Source organism: Zonotrichia leucophrys, chromosome 2, assembly GCF_028769735.1.
Source record: "Zonotrichia leucophrys gambelii isolate GWCS_2022_RI chromosome 2, RI_Zleu_2.0, whole genome shotgun sequence".
Classification (NCBI taxonomy): Eukaryota; Metazoa; Chordata; class Aves; order Passeriformes; family Passerellidae; genus Zonotrichia; species Zonotrichia leucophrys.
The window spans coordinates 32827897-32854319 of record NC_088171.1 but is presented as its reverse complement, the minus strand read 5'-3'; the positions used below and the strand labels follow the sequence as shown (position 1 = coordinate 32854319).

At 42.0% G+C, this 26423-nt stretch overlaps 1 protein-coding gene and 1 pseudogene across 1 annotated transcript; one reads left to right on the top strand and one right to left on the bottom strand.

Moving 5' to 3' along the window:
- Nucleotides 1–4114: 4114 nt before the first annotated feature.
- IL6 (interleukin 6) lies at nt 4115–7390 on the bottom strand. Its single transcript, XM_064703178.1, has 4 exons — nt 7136–7390; nt 6924–7037; nt 6557–6703; nt 4115–4306 (listed from the first exon to the last, which is right to left on the bottom strand). The coding sequence occupies exons 1-4, from the start codon at nt 7388–7390 to the stop codon at nt 4115–4117; spliced, it is 708 nt and encodes a 235-aa protein (XP_064559248.1).
- Nucleotides 7391–20215: 12825 nt separating this feature from the next.
- Nucleotides 20216–25993, top strand: LOC135442900 (uncharacterized; annotated as a pseudogene).
- The last annotated feature ends 430 nt before the right edge of the window (nt 25994–26423 follow it).

Below are 26423 nucleotides of genomic sequence, written 5' to 3'. Positions count from 1 at the left end.
TTCTTGGTCATAATTATGTTAATTCAGAATTAGAGGATGGGTTAGATGGAGGGAATGTTTATCTGCTGTGTGGAAAAGAATATGGCAGGGCAAATCAAATCTCACTGTTTTGATTCTGATGGTGAATGTTTGTTTGTTTTTTTTAACATTTTCTCAGGAATCACTTTCTCAGGAAAGGCAATCTTAGATTCTGGTCACTAAATAGAAATCCAGATTGCAAAATTTCTGTAGAGTATTTTCTGCTGACTGCCAAAATCAGTCTTGAAAATATAGGAGGATTCGCTTTAATCTGATTAGTTACAGAAATTGGTTGATTTTGCTAGTAATTCATGGAGGTATTACTTCAAGGATGAAGCCTACAGAGGTTGCATTTTTTGAGAGTAAGGGAGTAGGTGGGTTTTGGTTTTCCCCTTATCAAGAAGAGGAAAGAAATTCATTGAAAGAGATCAGAAATTGTTATCTAATCATTTGACTTGAAAAGCAAGGGCTTAATCACTAGGTTTCTAGTTATATATATATACACACACACACACACACACATATATATATATATATGTATGTGGTTGGGGTTTTTTTTGCTAATACCTTGACCGTGAGGACTTTGATGTATACTACTGCATACCTACTTTTCCATCATTTAATCTTTGAAATGGAAATTGGAAAATACTATTAGTTACAAATAACAATGGCAAACATAGGGGGAAGTTTGCCATCAAGCTAAGCCGACCTATTGACTCATTACTGCTGAAAAGGGATGCTGCTGCCATGCTTTGCTGGTGGTGTAACTCTTCCATCTCTTGTAGCTTCAGCCTGGTTTAGCTAATCTCACCATCAGCTGTTGATAAAATCTGTGGAGGCACTAGAGATGCATGCAGTCTCATTCAAGTTGTTATCTCTGCCTAAATTTAGTGTTTACACCAATAGCAGGTAGGGAATGGTACTGCAACCTGGGAGGCTGGTCAGGCTGAAAAGTTTTCTTCTTTTTTTTTTTTTTTCCTTAGAAGTTTCTTACACAGTGAAGTATGGTTAAAAAATTGAAAAATGGTACTTCAGAGACTATCTCTTACCCCCACCCCCCCAGTTTTCTCTTACAGATGACTTTAATTTTAGGTTGCATTCTGTTTTTTGGGGGGTTGTTTTGGTTTTTTTCTCTCTTGTCCAGCATTCTGGTGTTACAGCAGCTCCTCTTAGGGATATTTTGTTTCTCATCTTAAACAGTGTTTCTGAATACTGTGGGCTTTTCTTGCATACTGTATAATGTATGCATGCTTTTCAACATAGCTTTACCTTCTTCCTTCTTTGGGAATTTAAAATCAGGATGAAGGGAACTGGTCATCTGTGAAGCATTCCAGAATCTCAGTGTGAGGTTAACGACTGAGGATGAATGGAAATGTGGGGAAAGGCTAGCTGGGATGTGCAGGGCGAGGCTGGTCCTGTACAGCAGCAGCCAAAATGCTGCTTTGGTGGGTAATTTCCTATTTTTCTAGGTCATTATTAGCAGGTCTTTTTTTATTTGGGTTTTGTTAGTGGGAGGTTTTTTTGTTGTTTTGGTTTTTTTGAGTTTTCTTTGCTCAATGAGTTGGCTGTCAGTTGGGATGAGTTCTCTTCAATAGAAGTGTTGAGGCATTGTTGCTGAGTGTGGTTAGGATTGCTCACTTTTTACAATTGTTCTAGGTTTTTTATGTGTTTGTGCTGGTCTGCCAACTAAAATAAATGCCTTTGTGTGTTTTACTGATGTAAAATAGTTTCTACACAGCAAACTGGAAAAAGAATGATGTTGGTTCATTTGAGAGGCCCTGTAACATGCTCAGCAGTGTTTAGGTCTTCTCTGATTTCATCTCAATTCCCTGCTGGAAATATTTGTGTGTCAAAAGCAGCAGTGAGTGTTGGTTTCAGCAAGTGGTGCTGATCCTGGGAGCAGTCCCTGAAGTTGCTGCTGTGACAGGAGGTTGATGGCCAGCAAAGCAGCTGCTGCACTGAAGGGCCCTGAGAGCTGTGGAGGAGCCATAGGTGAAACAATGGCAGCTCAGTGACATCATCAGGAATAACACTGCTCCAGGAAGGACTTGAAAGTTGACCTCCTCACCCAACAAGTGGTAATCTTTGCTCATCTTCTGCACCCTAAAACATGGCAGCATTTACATATTCACTGGAATTGCAGACAGCCTGCGTAGCCATCAGCTGCAGGATGCGGGTGGAAGTGTCGGTGCTTGTCTGTCAGTTGCAAGGGGTTTCAGCACTCCAATTCTTACACGAGTTTTGGTGTTTCAGGAGATCAGTGTGAGTGTGTTTATATGGAGTGTATATAGTAACTAATGGTGATCTCAGGAAGCCACTCTCTGCTGGGAGAAGTGAAACTAGGAGATGGTTTCCCTTTTTTTTTTTTACCCCCTCTGTTCTCACATGTTAGGTCCAGTGTGGGATCCACTTTGGGTCTTTTAGCTATTATTGACATAGTAAAGGCCAGAAAAGTCTCTGAACAAATGGTCACTAAAAGCAAATTCCTGTGAATATAAGCAGTGAAAAGGTCAAGCCAGGCTTTCCTATGTTTCCTGAGCATGTGCCAGGACAGTTAAAGTAGGATCTTACATGTTGTTAGAAAACCCATTCACCACAGACATCTTTCAAGAGCTCCTTGAGATCTCCTCATTCCTTCTCCAGATGTTGCTCAACTTGAGATGACAGTTTTACCATATTGGGCAAAGCAGTGGTTTGTTTTGTTTTGAGCATCTGAGATGTGAGCAGTGGGTGGACTGGTCACTGTTTTGGCATCCCCAGTGGTGGAATGCATATGTGGACAATCACATCACTCAGAGGAAGAGGAGAGTTTGCTGACATCCTTATCCACATTCCAAGGCATGCCTTTCATCTGTGCATCTTCACCACTGTGCCAGAAGGAAAAGTGAGGGTAATTCATAATCTACCATTTGTAGGGGCAAAGCTTGAGGGACTTCTGCCTGCATCCCCTGTGTGGTTCCTCTGAGTTTGGGTATATGAGGTGCCTGCACAGCTACAGTGCTGCAGATGATGCAGCCAAGGAAAGTTTCAGTGGTTTGGTACTCAGGCTAAGTCCTGTTCTGTTTTGTTGGGGTTTTTTTTCCACACAAGAATATGCATTCATGGTATGTGGCTTGTCCATACTAGTGAAATATAAATGATAAAAGACAAATGCATGTTGCTGCATTGCTCAGCAGCAATATGTTGATTTATGTTGCTTAAGGAAATAACCTAAATTTCTTTTTTTCTACTTCTTGCAGTAGGGGCCAGAAATGTTTAACCAAACTTGGAAAATTCCCTTGGATGGCAGCAATAAAACTAATCAGAGGATAGTATTCATGTCAAAGTGGTTAATGTGGTTGTCTCACCACTTTATTTAAAAGAGACTATTTGACTTGTAAGAAGATCCTTACAAACAATTTTATTGGGTGTTCTTATTAAATATAAGGCACTTGTCCATTTGTTTCTCTGGAGCATTGATGGTTTAACTTGTTCATTCTTAAGTGTCCTTTTCAGTGCATCTGCTTCCTTTATATCCCATTTTAAGAATTGTATGGTAATCAAGTTGTCTATGTGTGTACATATGTGCTATGTAGAGAACTGGCCTAATCACACAGGGATGTTCTTGAAAGTGGTTATTCTGATAATTGCAGGTATTAGAAGCTGGATGTATTAGAGTGCTTTAGTCTTATTTAAAGTTCACAGGGATTATACAGGCTTTTTCTTAAAAATCAGCTTTTATTTGTCTTAAAAAGGTAAAAAAGTCATAAATATCATTTCTCAAATGTATAAAAAACATAAGTTATACAAAAATTTTTCTGGGTTCTGAAAATGTTTTTTTTTAATACATATTAAATAAGTTTATATCTGAATAGTACCATTAGACAGGAAATAAAATACATAATTTGTTTAAATTATTTCTAAATATTGAAAATATAAATAAGAAATATTAAAAACTAATAAATATCTTAAATACAATAAATAAGTTCCTAAAAGGAAATGGGAATGTATATAGATGCTAACCATTGTTACTATTTCTAGTTCTTAAAACAGAACAACACTGTTATCTGCCACCTGACAGATTTGTAACCAAAGGATTGTGCCTGAACTAAAACATTCAAGCACTGAAACTCCTGGTGTTTTTCAAATAGCGCACGGCCCTCACTGTCTTCTCCATAAATGAAGTAAAGTCTCGGAGGATGAGATGGATGGTGATTTTCTCTGTCCAGGCCTTAGTGGACTTCAGCTTTGTGTGGAGGGATTCCTGGGTAGCTGCATCTGGGATGATCACTTCTTCAGGATTGATCACCTGTGAGAAGGACAATATTGGGAGCCTTGGTTAAAGCACTGTCACTGAGCCTCTTGGAGAGCATCCATTTGTGTTTTCCCAGCCTGCTGCATTTTTCTACTTTTTCTGTACTGCAGTCAACAGCACTTCCTGGGACTGTGCTTTCCCCCAGCCCTGTTTCTGTGCAGAGGTGTGAGGAATGCTGGTGCCTGCTACGACTGCTGTGTGGAAATCTGGGCTGTAGTGTTTTGGTTTGAATGCAGCCTGTGGCATCGTGGTCCAACAGGCTCTGAGCAGATCAATACACTCCTCCTGCTTTTTGGCAGTCACATGGCTGGTTAGGTAGGGGGATGCTGATCATGGTTTGTTCTAACCTGCACTGCTCCATCCTGAGTCACAAGTTAATCGGCTGACATTGGAGTACTCTCACGTTTTTTAGCAGATTAACAAGTTTCCAAAGATGTCAGACTTGTTTAGCTGCTTAATTCTTACTTTCCAGGCATTTAGTCACATATGAGACTAAGTGCCACCAACTTTCACTGATATGTGGGACCGTAACTACAAGATGAGTAAAAGTTATTTATCTAATGAGTTATTTATCTAATGCTGACTCACAGCACTGTGCACCCAGTACCTAAAGGCCTTTGAAGAACTTGTCCCAAGAAGTGGGACTTTTGAAAACGGGAATTACACACCCAAATCATGGAGCTGTTTTAGGTGATTTGGAGTCCAAAGTTCTAGCAAGTATCTGCTTAATCCTGTGTTTAGGATCTCTCCTACCCTTTAACAAGTGGCAAAAAAGATGCAACCTCCTTTTGGAATATCTTTTTTGTGAAATATAAGAGAGAAATATTCTTCCTATCCAGACTACTTGCGAGTGTGTTCTGATCACACCCACTTTTCCTGGTATGCCCAGCTGCTTGTGCACTGGTAAAGTTTGTATCTGGATATCCAGACAGGTATCATGCTGATGGATCTGTTTAACCACAAGTGGTGGATTCTGGCTTTGCTGTCCTTAAATAGCAGCTTTTTCTCTCACAAAGAAAAATTTCCAACCTGAAGTTCAAGGCCTTTTCTCAAAAACTCCACAGTTTCTGCAAGTGCAAGTTTTGGTTTTGGTCACTGTGTTTAATTCTGCCTGTTTTGATTACCTTGGTCAAAAAAAAAAAACCAAAACAAAACTAAAGCCCTAAACCCAACAAACCTAGTCTCTCTCAGTTATGAAACAAACTTTCTGCAAACTCGTGTATCAAGCTGGAAGCCAGTAATCAGTTGCTGTCTTATGACAGGACTATTATTCTCAGCTAGCACAGTGTGAAAAAAGCAGTTCAGCTTCCTTTCACATAAAGAATGATGGGCATAAGTAAATATGTTAGGAAAGGTATGGCAAACACACAATGCACAATAGGCTTTTCACATGCTGAAAATTACCTAGAAGGAAATAATGCCCCAAGACTTCTGCAGTCCTTACCTGGGTGATTTTTTATCAGGCAAATGCTTTCACCAAAGACAAAGGGATGTGTTCATATTAAGGATTATTAAAATGAGCAAGAACTACATGAATTAAGTAAAGTTTTGAAGTGTGATCTTTCAAAGCTCTCCAAAACATGGAAAATGTCTGTCAGAAATTAATAGCATTTGAAGTTTACCAGATCAAGAGAGAAATTGGTATTTTTGTGAAAGATCATTTGTAAGCAAAATATGTGTTTTTCAGTAGGGAGCTATCTGATATACTGACAGCAATATCTCAGTATACCATACAGCTTGGCTTAGAAGTTTGGTTTGGAGAGTTTTAAAGAGAAATAACATTGTAAAAATACACTTGGCTTTTTCTTTTCTTTCTTTCTTTCTTTTTCTTTTTTTTTTTAATGTGGGCTTTAAAAAAAAAGTTGCTGACTTCTATTTCTCAGTGAGTTCCAACATTAGTACAGGCTGAATTGCAGTTCTGCAATTATAAACAAGCTCTCTGAGAAATCTTATTTCTATCAGCTGGTTTAGTATATTTGTTCTTAAAACAATGATGGATTTAGGTGGTTTGGAAATTACAACTACCAATAGAAAGCAGGAAGAAGAGTTGTTTCTTTAAGAAAAGAAAGCAAAACTTGGTAAAACCTCTAAGTCATAAGGGTAAGATCTGACCATAAGGAACTGTCACCTATTTTTTCAAGGAACTGAAACATAGCATCCTCTGTTTCACATAGCATCTTCTATTTCTGACTTCACATCAGTATTAAGCCACAAAAATCATGAGGGAATTTAAAACCAACTCACCATCTGTTTTATGATTTGTGCCAGGTGCTCTGTATTGTAGGATAGCGATTCAACATTTTGGTTTTCACTAATAAAAGTTTCTTGTATGTACTTGAGGTATGTCTGAAATGTATAAAGCCCGCTGGAGATTTTTCTCAAGCATTTATCCTGAAATGAGAGAAAGGTGAGAAAGTCAATTTAGAGTTCAAGGTGCCTTGATTGCAATGCTGTGTGCAGGTTAGCAGATGATGCTTCTGTAGTGTGGAGGTCTGGCCAAAGCCAGCTAGAGCCGGCACAAATCTTTAGGTCAACTTCCACAGTTCTTTTGAGCAGGTAGAACCTGCCCCAGGTATACAGGGTTAGATGGGAAAGGAGAGCTGTTCCTTGCCTCATTAAAGCCGGCGAGCAGACACCCATCTTCCTCCGTCACCTTGGGGAGGTTGAGGTTGTTGTGGAGGAGCATTTCCATGCTGTTCTGGCAGACGGTAAACTTCTCGCACATCTGGGGAGAGACACGGAGAGGTTTGGTCGCACCTTGTCAGGCCGGCCGTGTGAGCGAGCGAGCGAGCGTGTGCTTGCCCGCGGTGCGGCCGTACCCACCTCGTTCTGCAGCTGTGTCGCCCGGTCGTGCAGCAGCCGCGCCAGCTTCAGGCTGTTGGGCAGCGCCGCCCGCCGATCCGCCGCCTCCTCCAGCTCTGCCTCCCCCGAGGAGTCCGCGTTGGGCAGCGGGGCGGCGGCGGCCCGCGGCACCAGCAGCAGCAGCAGCAGCGGCGGCAGCAGCGCGGCGCGGAGGGCGGGCGGCCGGCGGCGGCCGGCGCGGGCACGGTCGCAGCCACAGTCCCGGAGAAACTTCATGGTGCGGCTTCTTCTCGGCTCCGGCCCTGGCCCCTTGTCGTCGGCGAGGCTGGAGGGTTGAATGAGCTCCGGGCATCTCTGAACGTGTATTTATTGAGGGGGCTTCGAGATTATTCATGGCCTTGGGAAAATCCGGCAAATGAAGCACACACACGAGGGGTGTGTGCTCTCGCAGCGCGCCGGGTTTGACAGGGCTGCTCGAGAGCCGGGATTGTGAAACGGGCCGGGGGGGGCGGCCGAAAGCAGCCGGTGGGAACATGAAGTAATCGTGCTCCGTAACTCCTTGAGGCCCGGGCTGCTCCCCGCATCCACCGCCGGCTCACCTGCCCCCCGGTCCGGCTTTCCTCGGAGCCTGCCTGCTCCAGCCGCACAAAACCTGGAAATTATACATGCATACCTGCCTATATACACGCATACTTTATATATGGGATACACTTCCGTGTGTTTTAATATTTTAGCATGGTTTAATGTTTTACCAATATCGTATGATGTATATCTATATACATCATACGAAAAAAATAGTTAAAATATCCCTATATTTTAGCTATTTTTATTATTTGTATATGTGAAACTAAATGCCCCTGTTTAGGCGCTGGATAGTACAAGTTGCAAGTTGCCTCTCTGAGTGAACTACATGTGGGTAGGATTAAATACATGAAATGCTTTGAATGGACCAAAGCCAGCTCCTGCGGGAGGCTGGCTGCAGGAAATGCCACGAAGTTCCCCGTTATCTGCTGCCTTATCTCTTTCTGCCTACCTGTAGCTGTTGCAGGAATTTTAATCTTTCAGGGGGACTCTTCACCCAGGGCAAGAGTTCCTGTTGGGATCAATCTTGTAGCATGCAGGCTGAGTCAAACTGTTTAAGGCATGCTGACATTGAACTTGTGGAATGTCTTGAACTGATTTTGGCCAAACTCCCTTTTTTTTTTTTTCTTTTTCTTTCTTTAGTATGAAGTTAGTTATGTTTTCTCACTTAAGAAAGATCAGAGGCTGCATTGGGAACTCCTAACAGGAGAGTACAGAGTTGGGAGAACAGAACATGGGGCATAAGAGAGGTGTTAGAGACAACACAGAAACTGAAAATATCCCAGATACTTCATTTTCTAAGCACAACCTGAAAAGAGAGCCTCGGGAAAGAAGCAGAGTACTACCGGTTTTTATTTAATGTCTCTTTCTGTCAGTAGCAGAAAAGCAGCTGTGGTAATTTTGCCCAGTGGAGAGATATTAGAACTGGAACACAAGTGTGAGAGAGCAGTTTTCAACAGCAGCAATCCATCTCTGCCCAGGTCCCTGAGTACAGCAGGGGGATATTGCCATAACAGTATTTGCTGTAATGTCAGATCTGTGGCATTAGGCATAGAAGAAAGCATGCCACTAGCAGTACGTTTGACAATCGTACTTCTATCAATGAAAAGATCCAACTGAAATGTGCTAAAGGATTAAAACAGTCAGGCCAGATGAGCTCAAAGCTTGGTATTTGCTTTTGCATAACCATCAGAGGCAGATACATCAGGGAGGGAACTCCTGCCTACCTCTTTTTCCACTTGCAATAGCACATGGATGTACGTCTCAGGGATTTCCTTCCGCTGCCAGACGACTCATAGGCTGTTCCCTGCAGACTGTCAAACATTTCCTTTACCTAACCTAAGTGAAAGTACTATTCTTAAAATGAGGAAAACTTGGTAGAAGGCTGTGTTTCCTTAATATCTTTTCAGCAAGCATTCTGTAATTTAGTCTTCTCTGTAGCTCTGTAATTCTTAATTTTGTAAACTTATTTTATACATACCTCATTGTATTGTGAAAGCCTCCATTCCTTAGAAATTTTCAGAGAACATTTTTGTGCTGATCACTGTTATTCAATCTTGCTGATGTATGTAGTTGCATCTGCAGAGTGAAATAAAAGCAAGTTTCCACTGTTCCTCATCTAAAAGTCGCTAAGCCTTCAGTTACTGTTTTCTCATTTTGGGGTTTTGTTTACTTTTTTTAATATGAATGTCCATGTGACTTTTCAGAAGTACAAAGTATACTTACATGCTCCAGTGAAAGGTACTCATTAATGGCTTAGGAACTCCATTTGATAATCTAGGACAAAGCATAGCATTCAAAGGAGGAAGGAACTGGAATTTACACAATAGCATTAGAATACTTTTATTGCTTTGGACAGTTTCTTATGGAAAATCACTTATTTAATTGGTGCTGTACATAGAAGAAATACATTTGCACTCATCTATCTGTAATAATGGTTAAATTTTGGGAAGGGTTTAAAGGAGATCTGCACTGTATTATTAATTAGTTGGCACTGTACTGCACTGAATTACACTGATTCATCAGTAGTCACGTTGTTCCAAATTTAATAAGCTCTGAACAAACAGCACATGCTCATGAGTTACCTACAGATCAGGAGATCCTGGTACTTAAAATGTAGGAGTATTATAACTGAGACACTGAGGCATAGTTTCTAGATGCCAAGGAATTTCTTTCCTGCATAGCATCTTTGTAATACAGTAGATTACTGTTCTTGCATCCTTTTATTTCTATTGCACTATATCTCACTGTACAATTTTTTTCTTTTTCTTTTCATTTATACTGTCAACAAGATGGCTGCATCCTGGTATGTAAAAACTTCCTAAGGTGGGATTTCAGAAATTCTCAGTGTTTACCCAACTTTTTCTTCTGTCTGACAAATGAACACTACTACCACACATTTCTGTAGGAGCAGAGACCATTTCTGAACGTTGTAAAAAATCTCTCCTCTCTGATTGTCGCACATGAAAATTGTTCCAGGTTCCAGTCAAGTTATAGCCAATCCAGGATCATCCCATGTGTGTTTTCTAGGATCAATGTGCAACTCACTGACCTATTCTGGAAAAGGTTCTTTTTCTTCTAGAATTGGTCTGCCTGGGAGCAAGCCTGTGCCACTTTTGTTCTTGATAACCTGGGAAATTTGGAGAAAGGAGCCTGTTTTCAGGAGAGGTGGATGACACCAACATGGAAACGCTATTACCACTGAAGTATTCAACAAACTGCCAAAGCTGTCATGGTCAAAGCTTGTCTTCCCTCTTGTCAGCCATCAGGCACATGTCTACAAGGAGCCCTGCCATGTGCAGGGGCAAAACCCAGTGCCATTGGCAGCAGCAGGGGACCTTGCTTGCTGAGTGTTGTGAGTCAAACATAAATGGCATTCCTACATGGAAAAATAAGGTCTTTCAATGAATTAGAATTACTAGGGTGCAGTTAAGTTCCACTCCAATCTGTGTGTTTGGTTTGACTGTCTTTCTTTCTAATAATCTCCACTATTTTACAGTAGTAAGAAAACCAGTAATGTTTATTTGGGGATTATGACTTAAAATAGTACTGTTGGTAGTAAGAGAAGAAATACAACTGAAAATGTGGTGTTCTTCTATAGAAGTGTTAGATTGTGTGTGGAAGAAAATGCCAATTGTCAGAACTGCGATCATGACAATCACTAAGCAAATAACTTCCAATTAGTTTGAATGAGGAGGAAAGCTGATGTCTGATTCCCCTGACATAGTTTTGGTTGAATTCCTCAAAGCTTGTTAACAAGAGAACTCGAATTCTTACAGATCTTGTAAAGAGTGTCAGAGTTCTTTGTAATGTCAAACCAAGCTGCCCTGTGCTGTATTTGAAGTGAACAGGTTGAACAGGTCAGTAATACCGTGTTCTTGTTTCTCATAAGCAAACATTGCTTTGACAAGCTGCATGTCACCAAAGAGCGCTGGTGCACTTGCCTAACAGCCTGTTGGCTTTTGTGGCTTGGCAAGTTCTTTCCTTCTCTATTGGTTTTTTGCCAAGTAACTTCAAAGTTTTTTGGGGATTTTTTGGTGAAAACTTTGGGGATTACTCGTTTTTCTTTCTTAAAGGAAGACTTGCATCATTACTTAAAAAGGCTAAGAAGTGTGGTAAGACTTGAAATTTTTTTTGAGTGCATCATATGCAAGTACCATGAATTTCCTTGCCTTAAGCTAGATCAGAGGTTTAGAGAGAAAATTTTAACTTACCTTTAAATTATGTTCTGGTTTTCAGCTTATCTGCTTAATTTCAAGAAGATAAATAATGCTATGGTCTTCTTTAGCCAACTTCCAGCAGACAACAACATCCAGCCATGCAGTCCCAGGTGAAAGAGGTCCTAGATAGAATGGTTCTTGGGGAATATCTGAATGCTGCAAGACATATCTAATGGTACAAGTCCTTCAAGTCAAAATGATTGCAGGGATTTTAATGCTGGATTGGGAATGTTGTGGCACCTGACCGTGAAACTTGATTTTCAGTAGGAGCACTTTGCTTCTGTGACTGCACTGTTAAATGGCATCAGGAAGCAATTTGATAAACTTTTCTCATGGAAGGAAGGCAGCTGTTGCTTTCTCTCTGTCATAGCACAGTGTGCCTGGTGGGGTGGATGGTATCCCTTTTAGGGCTGCTTGAGACACCAGAGCAGAGAGCTGGTCAAGTTAGAAATACTGATGGCCTTGGGTCTTTCACAAGCAGCATGTTGTCATCTGGCTTGTTTTGTGAGCATCACTCACTAGGACAACACACTGTTTTGACAGGGATCCCATTTTGTCAGCACTGTGTATTGTAGGGTTGTACTTCTGAAAGAAATCTCTCTCTGTTTTTAAAAATTAATTTACTGTAAGTTCCACTTGTGTTTAAGGAACTTCTTAGTTCCCATTGAGCTTGCTTTCTAAGCATGAAAGATGAAAATTCAAGGAAGTTATATGATGAAGAAGAGAGAGATATTTCAGTCACCAGAGAAGATGACAGAGCTGAAAAGAGCACACTGAGGAGCCTGAGTGTATGGGAGGTACTGAATGGTGTAAGTATTTATCTTTATTGTTTACCATTTTTAACATGGCACATTAGATGTAGATTGTGTTTTACAAAGCATTCAAAAGTGGGGTTTTCCCGCCAAGGAACTTGCTCAATGCCAAGGGAAACTCAAGGGTGTCAATGTTTATAATCCCACTCATAAATGCATACCAACTCTAGCTCACCTCAGTAAAGAGGATCTATTCTACTCTTAAATAAAAGCTCATGCATTGTTCCATGAGACATCTGTAAATCTAACTGTGTTTACCCTTGTCCATGCCCAATGATTTTGTGCCCATAATCTCATTATCAGATTATTGTCTCACGTGGGTTGACATTTACTTGTGCATTCTCTTGTGTTCTCATTCTGCCTTTCCTGGTGATTGCATTTGTGACTTTGTAAATTACCTACACATAAGCCAAGTCACTTAATGAAAATTTTATGTTTATTTCCTGGAAAGCAGTGGTTTCTCCCTGTAGTGAGAACAGAAACCGGATAGTATCAGTGGTAAAAGTATTGTCAGAATGAGATGCAAGGCTTCAGTACATTCCTTTTGGGAGATCACTTTTCAATAGCACTTTACATGTGTTGGAAATTTCTCTTAGCAGATGGGTTACTGGAAAACCAAAATGCAGAGTGCACCTTCAATTAGTGTTGTGTGCTTTCATAAAGGTTTTCTAGCTCAAGGATCCTGAAGTGACACAGTGAAATTGTTGTGGAGTTTTCCACTTTGGTCATACCATTTTGTTGAGAAAACTGGGTATCCCTACTCAGAAAGTGGTGCCTTGCACATTGGGGTACTTGAGTCTTTCTTCCTTTCTGGGTGACTTCTAGCAAACTTCTTAATTTTTCTAAACTGAATTTGTGAAAGGGAGCCTACTTACCTCAGCAGGAGCCCTTTCTAGTTGCATGCTAGCACACTATAAGAGGGTTAATAGATTGTGCTGAATTTGTAATAGTCACTCTTCCCACAGTGCTGTTCCTGAAGCAAAAGTGTCCTGGGGGCCAGGTTAGCTATAAAGACTTTGGTCCCATCACCAGAGGATCTGAGTGGTCTAGGTCCAACTAATTTTTTCCTTCAGATGGCCAGTTAGATGGTCTGGTGCTTTTTTGTTTAGATTACTCAACCAGGATGTGGGAGATGTTGAATCACATCCCTTCCTTATTTAAATGGATTATGAACCCACTTTTACTCCTTTACAGGAAAGTCTCCCAACTCCCAAGAAGAATGTTGGCCAAGATGTTTTTCTATTGCTCCTCTTAAAGTGAACTTTTTTATTTTTGTCAGAAAGAGAAGATCAGGAGCCTGTGTGCCACCTTAGTGGATTCCAAGGGAAGTTTGCTCAAATATGTAGGACAAAAAATTCAGACCTTGGGCAGATATAGAAAGTGATTTCCAGGGACACTATGACCCCAGAGCTGTTGAGTAAGCCTGGGCAGAAGTGAAGGCCTCACTTCCTCCATGGGCTGCTTTTTGGAAGGCAGAGCTGGTTCCTGTGGAGAAATTGAGGAGGATTGGGTGGCAGGTCCTCCCTGGTAAAGGGTCCTGGCTATCTGGGAGTCACACTTGCTTCCTGAGGGGAAAAAGCTCTTCTCCCTGGAGTTTCTTTTGTACTGGTGCAAGAGCTTCTCAAGAGCAACACACCAGCTCTCACATACCCCTTCCTTGGCAGGGGCTCTGTACATGCCTGGCAGGGGAACACCACAGCTCTGCCTGCTCTCTTGGGTCAGGTGCTCCTCGCTGTGAAGTCCCCTGGTATCGCCTGTCGAAAATGCAGAATTTATTCAGTTTCCCCTGCTGATGTTAAAATTACATGTAGACCAGAAGTTAAAAATAAAAACCAGAAGCAGTCAAGCTGAACTGCTCTGATAGGAAAACATCCACTTCCCCCCAGCCCTTCGCTACAGCTGCAGCTACTGTGACAATGGCAGTTTTGGTGTGGAGAGGGAACTTGTTAAAAATCTCCCTTTGTACTTTAGCTCAGCATCATCAACCATCACTCCCTGCTGCTCTTACTTAGATTTTCATTGTTACTCACAAATGCTCAAATATTGAAATTTCTATCATGTACTTTTTCCCTCATACTCCTTGTCTGAACTTGTCAGTATTTTGAAGGTGCCTAGACTTTCAAAAGATGCTGATGTGAAGGCATCAAGGAGTATTGTTTTTATTCCCTACGAATACAGGAACAATTGGTAAACATGAACAGAGAGCAAAGGGCTTGGTTAGAATTACAGGCATTTTTAAGGAAGGTTAAATTCAACTTTTCTGTTTCATTTCATACGATTTTCATTATCCATTTGCAATAGTCTACGCAATTTTTCTTGTGGGAAATTGCATACTTTATACATTTTGCAAAATAACTACATTCTAAAATGTGATATTCTCTTTTTTTTTTTTTAAAGTCATATAGAAGACTCCATGGAGACTCCTATGCTGTTACCAACTGCACATTAAATCTCCCATTTAGCCTGGGCAGCACACAACTATGAAATGAAATGAAATCTGTTGCTTTCTGCGTAACATTTAGCATGTAGTTCCACAACTGTTATAAGCTAATATAGAAACATAGAATCATACATTAATGTGCTGCCCCCGGGCTTATTTATTATTAGAATTTAGTTTAACTGTCTTTCAATGAGCCCTGCTAACTCCTGGGAAGTGGGGACATGCTATCAAATGGGTACACATGAGGGGAGGATGCTACCAAAAAGGAGTATTGCCGCCAGTCTGTAGTCTGACTTCTGCCACGAGTCACCTTTTCTCACCACTTCCCATGCGTGTCAGCACTGGTGTTTGAGCCATTATGTCAGACTGGGAGGGAGGATCTAGCTGGAAAATAAGACACCAAAGGAATTTTATTAGTTTTCATTAGGTTTCAGTCTGTGATCTGAATGACTCTGCCTGTCTGCCGGAACACTTGTGTCAGTGTGATGGAGCAAGCTGCAATGCCTGACTCCTGGGAGAGTATCAACAACAAATTAATTAAAATCACTGTGTTCTTTTTTTGAGCCTGAAAAATGTTATGCCTTATCTCAAAATAAATGTCACCTCTCATACCTCCAAAGCAGTGCATGCTCAGTGCAACAGATTAAAAAAGGAGAAAGTTTTAAGACATTGATGTGAGCATCATTTTTTATTAACAAACAAAGCTAGTAGCTAAAGTCAATTTAAATTCATGAGGATTTTTGTCTCCTCACCTGCTTTCAACTCCAGACAATACTTAGGACAAATTGTTGTTGTTGTTGTTGTGATTATTATTATTATTATTATTATTAATCCCTAACTGGTCTTTTTGGTCAGCTCTATGCTCTTGTCCACGGAAAGCTATTGCACATGTTTTAAGGTGTTATAACAACATTGATTTTGTTAGAACCTCAATTGCCTGATGAAAGAACAAAGAGAGTCATGCAGCTACATGACCATTGTCAGTGCATGCTTTGCCATCTGGATGGGTAAGTCCACAGCTGTCAACTTTTGCTGCTAAGCAATGTGATGTGGTTGCAAGACCCTTCAGACAGCAAATTTCAAGAGCTGACAACCCCTGGAAACACAGTTTTTGAAAGGAGCATTGATGTGTGGACATATGGTTTAACCAGAGCTCTCCATGCTCTTGGGTCTACAGAGAACAACTGCAGAATAAAAAGCCTGCAAACAGTCAGGAAAACAAAACTTGACTTTCCTGGCTTATGATGAAGATGAAAAAAATGGTTGGAAGGCTTCTTTAGCATTTCTGGAATTCCATTACTTTTTGTTCCACATTTTGTATCTTCCCTATTTTGTCCCTATTGAGAAATTTTTTGTAAATAATTTCAGGGAGTTGGTCACAGGGGTAATGAAAATATCTGTTTCTCAGAAGAGTAAGATCAGTGTCACAAAGAGGAAAAGTTGTTTTAAAACTTTCTCAAAGACAATGTAAAATTACTGCAAGAGGGTGAACTCAATGGCAACATTTCTATTGAATTCATTATGAAACTGGCACTCTTATATGTAAAGGAAAAACAAAGTGGGAAATTGCTCCTACCTTCCCTCCTAAAATCTGTATAATTTGTTCACTCTCTTCTGAGCCTGAGCTCCTTCTCAGCAAGTATTGAGGAAAGTCTTCTAAAAGCAGCACCATCAAATCCAAGGCTAGCATAGTAAAAAATATACTAATTTTTTTGAGATACCACAAGGAGGAAAATAAGTCCGATGATATCAGAAAAGGAGGAATTACTAGTTGCAAATATTAGATAACATCTGTTTGAAATCCCTTGCTTGCCATTGACGCAGGACACTTCTTTGCCAGATGACAAAGTCACTCTGCCTGTTCTACCACTTGTCCCTTCAAGTTGGTCCCTTAAGCACTAGTAATCTTGATGTAGCCTGGAGTAACTCCTTCTTAGAGCGTGAAGATTAAATGTTTCAAAATACATGATGGGATCATGGCATATCATAATTCCAAAATGAAGTCACAGGTTTTCTGTAGTAACAAGCTTTATTTTGAAATAGATTTTCTGTGGCCACTTGCCAGAAGTGATACTTATTGTTAAAAATTTTGAAATAGATTACTTTTTTTTTTAATTTGAAAAAGAGGTTGTAACACTTCTAATTTGTTCAGTAAAGGCCTTTCCCTGAATAGCTCCCCCTGACATCTGTAGGAATCTGTAATCCCACAGTCCTTTGATACTTCTGAAGTTTGCTTTTAGCTCCCTACTGATATGTACATTTTTTGTATCCTCAACCCCCTTTCCTGCACCTAGGTTAAGCTTCACCAAATGTGTTTTCCCCAAAATCTCCGTTTGCCCAGGATGTTCCTTTTTGTGGTATTGCATATGATAGACTTCCTTTCAGTCTTAAAACAGCATCACACTACAAAGTATGGACAATTTTAGGCTTTGACCTGGACTGAAAAAGCCATGGAATATAATTTCCTCAGATACCTCAGACAATATTTATTTTTCTGATAAAACACCAGTGAAGTCCTTTGGAGCAGCTCGTGCACATATTTAGTCTACTTTCTGCTCTCTCCTGTTGTGTTTTCACTTTTGCTTCTTGCTTCAGCATTTGCAGCCTGTCATTCTCACCAAGAATTTATCCTGAAGAACAAGGTCACGTGAAAAGCATCTTTACACTACTGCAAGCCAAGGCTACTCTACAGCCTTGCAAAGGAAATATCAGCAAGAGTTTTCATCGCCTTCATCTTTTTCCTCTCAGTAATCTGGAACACTTCTAGTAAATCATGTGTTATTTACATGAAACAGAAAATATTTCTTTTTATCTGTGGATGACCTAAAAAATCAGGAATGGCTCCTGGTATGTCCAAATTGTGGGAAAGCTGTGATAGCTGTTCAGATTTTTTATCTTGACCACAAAGTGAATTAGGAATGAGAATCTAGAATGGGGTTTTTTGGTGCTAAAATGGGAAATATTTAATGAGGTGGCTAATTACAAATTGAATGGATATGCAGTGACGTGTAAGTGATCACTACAGGGGACCACTGGCTCATGATGTCCCTTGCTCTGGAGCTCAGTGATGATGTTACACCTCAAACACAAATGTCTGTGGAAGGGACTGCCAGCATTGCCACAGGGCCTGGTTGGCACCAAGTGCTGCCACAAAGCAGATGACTCAGAAGCCACAGGAACAGACTTTCTGAACCACAGCTCCTGACGTGTGCAATGTCGTCCTCAGTGACAGAGCTGTCCTCTTCCTGATGTAAAAAAGGAACATGATTTCTTCAGCTCTGACCGATCCCCCCTCTGTAGACAGCGTTGTGCTGCACTGTGGTATAGTGAGATGTACTGTATGTCAGCTATAATGAGTAACATAGGTGTTTCCTCCTCTGGGAGGGGAGAGCCTTCCCACTCCTTGGGTTCCAGCTTCCTTCACTGATTTACAGTGATGTTGCTATAAACACCATGTGGTGTTTTACAGACTCAAACCGAGAGGAAGCTGCTCCTCTCCCTGCTATGGGACTGAGAGCACAGCGATCACACTCCTCTCTGCAGTGGGGAAGCTCTGGCAGAGGGATGGGGTATCCAAGGTGTGTTTTAGTGTTGGCTCTGAAAGGAGCCAGAGCAGCCACAGGCTCCTCACATGGTCTGGAATTGTTCCTGACTGTTGAAGTGTCCCTGTTTGCAGATCGATTTCCCCAGCTCCTTTCACAGGCTAATCCTAGGTGTGGAGGAAGAACCGCAAACAAGTGCTTAGGCCAGTGTCTCTGAGCCAGCCTAAAGAGGTGCTTAGGCCATGTCTCTGAGCCAGCCTAAAAAGGTTCTTAGGCCATGTCTCTGAGCCAGCCTAAAGAGGTTCTTAGGCCATGTCTCTGAGCCAGCCTAAAGAGGTGCTTAGGCCCATTTCTCTGAGCCAGCCTAAAGAGGTTCTTAGGCCATGTCTCTGAGCCAGCCTAAAGAGGTTCTTAGGCCTGTGTCTCTGAGCCAGCCCAAAGAGGTGCTTAGGCCATGTCTCTGAGCCAGTCAGAGGTGTTTAGGCCCATGTCTCTGAGCCAGCCTGTGTGCTGGTGGCTATGAATTCGCACAGCAGTGGGACAGGTGAGGATGGCTGCTGGGCCTTTGTCCTCCAACAAAGCTTTTTTAAGGAATGCTGTTTGGAGCCTTTAACTTCAGCACACAAGGAGCTGGCGGATCTAATTGTCTTCCTTGCCAATTTTGTGCAACATGGCAGGAATATGTTAAATGTTTCCTGAAAACAAATGGAAACTTCAGAAGACTAAGCAATAGAGCACCAGGAGAAAAAACCATGCAATATTTTGGCACATAACAACATGTTTAGGCATAGCAAATAATCTGTTTTACATAAATGATGTAATTAATTCCCATTTCAAAGAACCACTCACATATGAATGGTTTGTGTAATTTCTCTCTGCTGACGTAAGACTTTCCAGGTTTTTGCATTTTATTTATTACTGTTAGTTTACAGTACTGATAGATTAAATTTTTGACAATTCATGCAATATAGATACAGTTTTTTTCCTAAACAAATAGGAGTACGCACAAAATTTAGCTTTTAAGCGAAGTGTTGTTACCATTGAGCTGCAACAGAAGTTGAGGTTGTTATTGTTGGCAGGTTTTTCTCATGTGATGTTTTAGGCATTTTTTTAATAAAGGTTTTGTAAAGGACTAAACAGATGAAAGAGCTGGGTCTGGTTTAAATTACTAGGATGAAATTTCAGAATTAGGATGCTCTTAGTATTTTTTGAGCAGAGGATCAGGGATTTCATTCACAACTCTATTTGAACTTAGTAAGTGAAACTATTTAAATGTAGAATATCACATTATATCTTCTTTAAAAATGTATTTCTACATGGAGATTCTTTAAATATTACAGGATAGAGTTTTGCCACTTCAAGAAGTGCTCAATAAAACTGAAGGGATGCCAACAAAATGCATATTGTTGACATTCTCCATATTGCAAAACTATTTTAGTTACGGGTATTGTAAAAGCAGTGCTGGTAATTATATTGCTGGGAATTATGACTGAAAAGGATAATACAACAGGGATAATCATGTCTCAGCAAAGAAAGGGATTAGAAGGAAATTGAAATCTCTCCTACTGGTGCTTAACTCCTCATTCATGATTTTGCCTCTTCCCATTATTTTTGCCTCTTCTCATTATTTTTCCAGCTAGTAACTCAAAATGAAACTGCAGAGTTATCGCAACATTTTGCATCTCCGTAACCTAACAGATAAGCTCTAAGTTGAAGAAGTTCCTGCCTTCACAGCTATGGACATAGTCCCAGCTATTGCACAATTTCTGTCTTGTAGCATGTTTTTGGATTAATCATAATTAATCATAAGTAAATTTAGATCTCAATCATTTCATTATCAGTTGCAGCCAGCACAGCTTCACAAGAGGAAAGTCCTTCTTTTCAAACCCAATTTCCTTTATGACAAGGTAACCCACCTGGCTGATCAAAGGGAGCCAGTTGATGTAATTCTTTCGGAATTCAGTAAATCTTTCCATACTGTTTCTCACAGGATCCTTCTGGACAGAATGTCCAGCACACAGCTGGATAAATACGTCATGCGATGGGTGAGCAACTGGCTCATGGGTCGGGCGCAGAGGGTTGTGGGGAGTGGGGTGACATCAGACCAGGGACCTGTCACTAGTGGTGTTCCACTGGGCCCCATCCTCAGCCCTGTGATCTTCAACATCTTCATTCATGGCCTGGATGCAGGACTGGAAGTTCACAGTTGATACAAAACTGGGAGGAGCTTCAAAGGCAGGGAGGCCCTGCAGAGAGACCTCAACAAATGAGAGGCCTGGGCAATCACCAACCACATGAAGGGCAACAAGGGAAGTGCTGGATTGCTGGATTGCGCCCCTGGGATGGGGCAGTCCTGGGTGTAAGTACGGTCTGGGGAATGAGAAGCTGGAGAGCAGTGCCGTGGAAAGGGACCTGGGTGGTCCAGGTAAGATGGCAAGATAAACGTGACTCAGCAGTGCCCTGGCAGCCAGAGGTCCAACCCTGTCCTGGGGTGCATGAGACACAGAATCCCCAGCTGGGCAAGGGAGGGAATTGTCCCATTCTGCTCTGAGCTGGGGCAGCCTCACCTTGAGTGCTGGGGGCAGTTTTGGGCCCACAATGTAAGAAAGACATTGAACTGTTAGGGAGGCAAAGGAGGGCAGCAAAGTTGTGAAGGGCCTTGAGGGGAAGCTGTGTGAGGAGCAGCTGAGGACACTTGGTGTGTACAGCTTGGGCAAGAGGAGACTGAGGGGAGACCTCACTGCAGTTACAACTTCCTTGTGAGGGGAGAAGGGGGCAGATGCTGATCTCTTTTCTGTAGTGACCAGCAACAAGAAATGGCCTGAAGCTGACTCAGGGGAGGTTTAGGAGGAATATTAGGAAAAGGTTCTTTACCCAGAGAGTGTTTGGCCACTGGAATGGGCTCCCCAGGGAAGTGTTCACAGCAACAGCATGACAGAGTTCAAGAAGTATTTGAACAATACTCATGGGCACCTGGTGTGATTCTTGAGGATGGTGCTGTGCAGGGCCAGGATTTAAACTCACTGAGGCCTGTGGGTCCCTTCCAACTCAGCTGATTCTGAGATTCTGTGGTTATCTTTCTGGCACTTCTGTTCAAGATGCAGCAAATGTATAATTTTTTTTTCCCCAGAAAACTCCTGGATTATTGTGAGACAAAGTGTGATCTGAATTTGGCAGGGACTGGACATAAAAGCACAGCTCTGGTGGCAAGTATTCCTAGTTTCAGACCTCTTATATAAGGACAGTAACACACATATGAAGAAAAGCAAACCTGGGCCCTTTAGTCAAAAATGTGGGGAGAGGAGGTGACCCAGGCAGCCTTAAGTGGTTGGCTGCAATAGTATGCAAAGCTCTCAGGAAAATTTTGAATGAAAGGCAAATAGAGGTTGGGAGGTAGATAAGATTAAACATGGCTTTGCAATGTTGGATTGTGTCAACCCAATAGACTCACTGAGAAACTATTTCCTACACAAAGGAAACATGGAGTATGGAGCTGGCTGAAGGGGAGAGAGAGCGCTGCTGAGTGTTAATAAGCAGATGGTGAGGAAGGAATAATGAGCTGGGTGTTCTAAAGGCAGCAAGTATGCTTTATGGAAATAACTGTGGAAGGGAAGGATGGTGGTGTCTATGGCAGGTGTGCTGCTAAGGTGATCTTAGAGTAGTCTGCTGAAGTATACCCTGCAGAAAAGGGAGAATCTTCCTGCTCTAATTCAAAGACATTTGTGAGAATTCACTTCAATTTTGCATATGCTTCTGATTGCTCTATGTCAAACATAGAGCAATGAACTTTCAAACATGAACTATAACTGAAGGATGCCAATAGTGGTCAGAGGGATGGAGGGCTTTGTGCTGGAAAGGAAGTGGGAAATGGATACTGTGTTTAGTCTAGTGAAAGAAGGCCTCAGAGAGGACCAAGACTGCTTCTTATTAGCAGTGTAAGTACCAGAGAGGATACCAACAAACTGAGGGGACTGACTAATCTAGCCTTGAACAAAAATGTGTCTTTTTCAAGTAGGAAAGTGCTTCCTAGCCATGGAACAAATTTTCTAACCAGAAAATGTTGTACAGTGGGACTGCTCAAGCACTGGCAAAGGTGCCCAGAGGCTGCTGAACCTCCATCCTTGGTGTGTGAAACTTGACTGGATAAAGAATTTAGCATCTTGATCCTACTTCAAAACAGATATTTCAGTAATGGGATGGCCTAGCTGGCCTCCAGGGGTGCCTCCTACCTGAATGATCCCATGCTCCATTAGAACAAAAAGTTCCCAGATACCTTCCACAGCACATGAGGAAGAAGCAAAAGACCCCAATATAGGTTCCACAAAATTCATAATATTTTACCAGAGAGCAGAGAATGGCCATTTAATGAAAAAAGAGGTGATGAGAGCTGAAAAGGTCTGCAAAATTGAATTTGCTTGGCAAGTTCAATAGTTCAGCCTCTCCTAAATCATTTAGAAAGTGAAATGAAGTGGGGAAGCAGATTGGCCTGGTCTTTATTTTGCGTGGTGGAATTACAGAGCTTGTAAAAGATGGGGCTGTAGCCTAGACAGAGATAGCAACAACATTTTTACTCAGCCCTCTCTCCCTAACTCCTCGTCTTCCCCAGTAAAGCTATATGAGCTGGTAGGACCATCTCTAGAAGAAAGAGGCAATTGTTTCTTCAGGCCCATCCATCCCTGAGACCAGTAGGAAATATCCATTTCTTGTTTGTAACTCAGTTTTCTACCAATGTATTCCACTGAAATAAATGCAGGCAATTTGGCTTTTAGTCGATTAGACATGTCACTACCACAGAAACACATGTGCAGGTACTGGGCTGATACTTTTCTGAACTAAATGGAAATATTATAATTTGAGGCCCAGGAAAAATTTTTAAATTACTTTCCTTTTTTTTAACATTGAAGTATCAGGCAAAAAATAAACATACAAGGGGAAACATAAGCAATTTAAAAGATATTTTTATGTGAAAGGCTATCTTATTCACTGCATTTTTTTTTAATCTGAAAGGAAAAATTTAATATGCTTTTGGTAATTGGATTGAGCTACTGTAAAGAGGTACTAAGGCTCAGCTTAATCTAAACTCTGGACCCAAAATATAAGTATAAACCTTCATTAATTCATGATGCAATTCTCCTTGTACGGGCAAGCAAGTCTTGGCCTTTATGAGGTGCAGTACAGCTGTACATGCAAGATATATATGGTTCTACATCCTCTCCCCGGCTTTTCTCTGATTTTGTGTTGTTTCAGCCTTGCACCGAGAGCCAGGGCACAGCTCTCTCTCTGGGGGCACCCTGCAGTGTGCTGCCTCTCAGTGCCCATCCTGGGGGCCCGGTGGCTCAGCAGGTAGCTGGCAGCACACACACCAGTACTGTACTGCTGCTCTCAGCCTCCCCTGGGAGCTCTGCACACATCACCTGTTCTGTGTGAGCGTGTACAGGGGCTGCTTGCTGAAGTGGCAGATGCCCTGCTCTCCCAGCACAGCATGGGCAGGGACACAGTTCTGAGAACTGAAACAGAAACCTCCCCAGGGAAAAAAAGAACGTTTCTGATTGTTTGGAAGTACTCTGTATTCATTGCCCAGAGGCAGACAAGAGTGGATGGACAGGTTTTTCCCCAGTGACTCAAGGATTTCGTAGCTCATTTGCAGAAGGAAGATGTGTCATGCTGGGGAAAGCATCACTTCATTCTGGCAAAAACATTACCCACTTTTGAATGTATCGCCTGGCACCCAAGGATGTGACGACAGAGAAATGTGGTGGCTTGGCAAGAGAGGCCAAGTGAAAACTGAAATGTGTCTATGCTTGTATGAAAGAGGGATTCTCAGATATTTTCTTTCATTTCTCTTATGCTCAGGTTTCCCTTTTCCGTTATAGTCATAGAGGAGTAACTGTCTCAAAAGCAATTACCTCAATCAGCTGCAGATTTGTGCCTCTGACAATGTCTTTATACTGCATGTTTCCTGTCAGGATGCACTGTCTTTCTCACCACAGCTATAGTGAGTAGGATTGGTACTCTGAATGGCTGAAAATTTGATTTGCAGCCTCTTCTAAACTTTCTGGTCTGTGAAAATCACCTCTTGAATACATTCTTGCTACTATGCCTTCTAACATCACCTTTCAGCTTTAGGAGCACTCAGTTACTCAGTTGTTTGACTCCTGCTGTGTGGTTTCTGTGCCTATCTCCTGCTTTGGATCCCAAAGACTTTCTGTTATCTGATCCACCTTTTTTGGTGGACAATCTGGCTGTGGCTTGTCTGTCTTGGTGGAGGATACCATGTCACTTGAAGGCAGTGCTACTGCAGCACATCCAAAAAACAGTGAAAAGAAAGCTGTGCTATTTCCAGGACATCAAGGACTCCTCTGCAGGAACTTGAATCCAGTGCTGGACCTGACTTCCAGTGCCTGCAAAGACCAGTGCCTCCTCAGGAGGTAAGGGTCATGGCTGGTGCACTACGGAGAAGAAGAGAGGGAGGTGTTTGAAATTAGTGTGTATGGAGGCAGCAAAGGATGGGAAGTGACTGTGGAGCTGTTTGGTAGAGAGGTCACAGGAACAGGGAGAGATTTTGTTCAAGAACTATATGAAGAATCAGTCATTGGCAGCACCACCAGCCTCTTGTGGACTGCATGGTGGATGGATCTCAGGGACCTCAGGCACATCTGACAAGAAAGGATATTTTCTACAGATGGCAGTTGTATTCCTGATGTTCACTTACTATAGGGAGAGGCCAATATTGCTCAGGAGAAGGGGAGATTTAAATACTGAGGGAAAGAAAATGAATGAAATGAATCAATGGTGGGCTGTATCTCTACTGGTGAAGGTGCTGGGGTATCCCTGGACAAGGACACTCAGACCTCTGTGTTACCAGAATATACGTGTCCCCACTTCAGGTTAAGACAAATATCCCTTTCCAAAACAGTTTTTGGGCATGGTTTGGGGGTCAAGATCAATCCATGGCCACTCCTAAGAGGTAGTTTGTGAGCACCCAATCTAGTTTGGAAGGTGAGAGGCTTTAATAATGTGAATATGAGCTTCAGTGCCTGAGAATGGTTTTAGTCACAATTCACTAGCAATGCTGAGGCATTAGACATTTAGTAAAGTTTCTGACACATAAATCAGAGCAAGAAAATCCTGGCCGAACTGCCTAAGAAATAGGAAATCCTGGGCATGAAGTTCTTACAGGCTGGGGACAGAGTAGTTGGAAAGTGTCCCAGCAGAAAAGGGCCTTGGGGTGCTGGTTGACAGAAGCTGAACAGGTGGCCAGGAAGGCCAATGGCATCCTGGCGTGTGTCAGCAACAGAGTGGCCAGCAGGACCAGGGCAGTGATTGTCCCTCTGTACTCGGCACTGGTGAAGCCACACCTTGAGTCCTGTGTTCAGTTCTGAGCATTCAACTCAAGAAGGACATTTTGGGGCTCCAGTTTGTCCAGAAAAGGGCAACGAAACTGGTGAGGGGTCTGGAACACAAGTCCTGTGAGGAGCAACTGAGGGAGCTGGGATTGTTTAGCCTGAAGAAAAGGAAACTCAGGGGAGACTTCATCACTCTCTACAAGTGCCTGAAAGGTGATTGTAGCCAGATGGGGATTGGCCTCTTCTCCCAGGCAACCAGCGACAGGAGGAGAGGATACAGTCTTAAACTGCACTAGGAGAGGTTTGGAAATTAGGAAGAGTTTCTTCCCAGAAAGAGTGATTGGGCATTGGAGTGGGTTGCTCAGGGAAGTGGTGGAGTTACCATCCCCGGAGGTGTTTAAGGAAAGACTGGATGTGGCATTTAGTGTCATGGTCTAGTTGACACGGTAGTGTTTGGTAGTAGGCTGAACTTGATGATGTCAAGGTCTTTTCCAACTTAATTAATTCCATAATTCTCTAATTCTATTGAGCCAATTTACTCCACTGAGTGATGACTTCTCTGGATCCTACCTTGTAATTACCCAGAGCCAGATCTCTATTTACCTCCTTTGCCATGCACTGCCACAGCCTTTCTTTGTTTTTCTGACCAGTTGTGCCAAATACAGCTGGTACTCACAGCTTTCCAAGGTCACAGTAGCCCAGGCACACCTCTGGAATACACAGCCTGTGTTTGGAGCACAGTGCTGTGACCTGCCCTTCTTATGCACCCCAGCAGAGACACAGTTACATCACCCCAAGTGCCAGATGAATCCTCCATTGTGTCACTTCGTGCTTCTGATGCGTTGCCTCATGCTTACATTGGAGAAAT

Bases quoted from the DNA above. Each gene is read 5' to 3' on its own strand.
- IL6 (XM_064703178.1), bottom strand. From the start codon at position 7,390: ATGAAGTTTCTCCGGGACTGTGGCTGCGACCGTGCCCGCGCCGGCCGC. The intron at 7,038-7,135 runs GTGGGTACGGCC...GTCTCTCCCCAG, and splicing joins CGACACAGCTGCAGAACGAG to ATGTGCGAGAAGTTTACCGT. The intron at 4,307-6,556 runs GTGAGTTGGTTT...TCCTTCTCACAG, and splicing joins CACAAATCATAAAACAGATG to GTGATCAATCCTGAAGAAGT.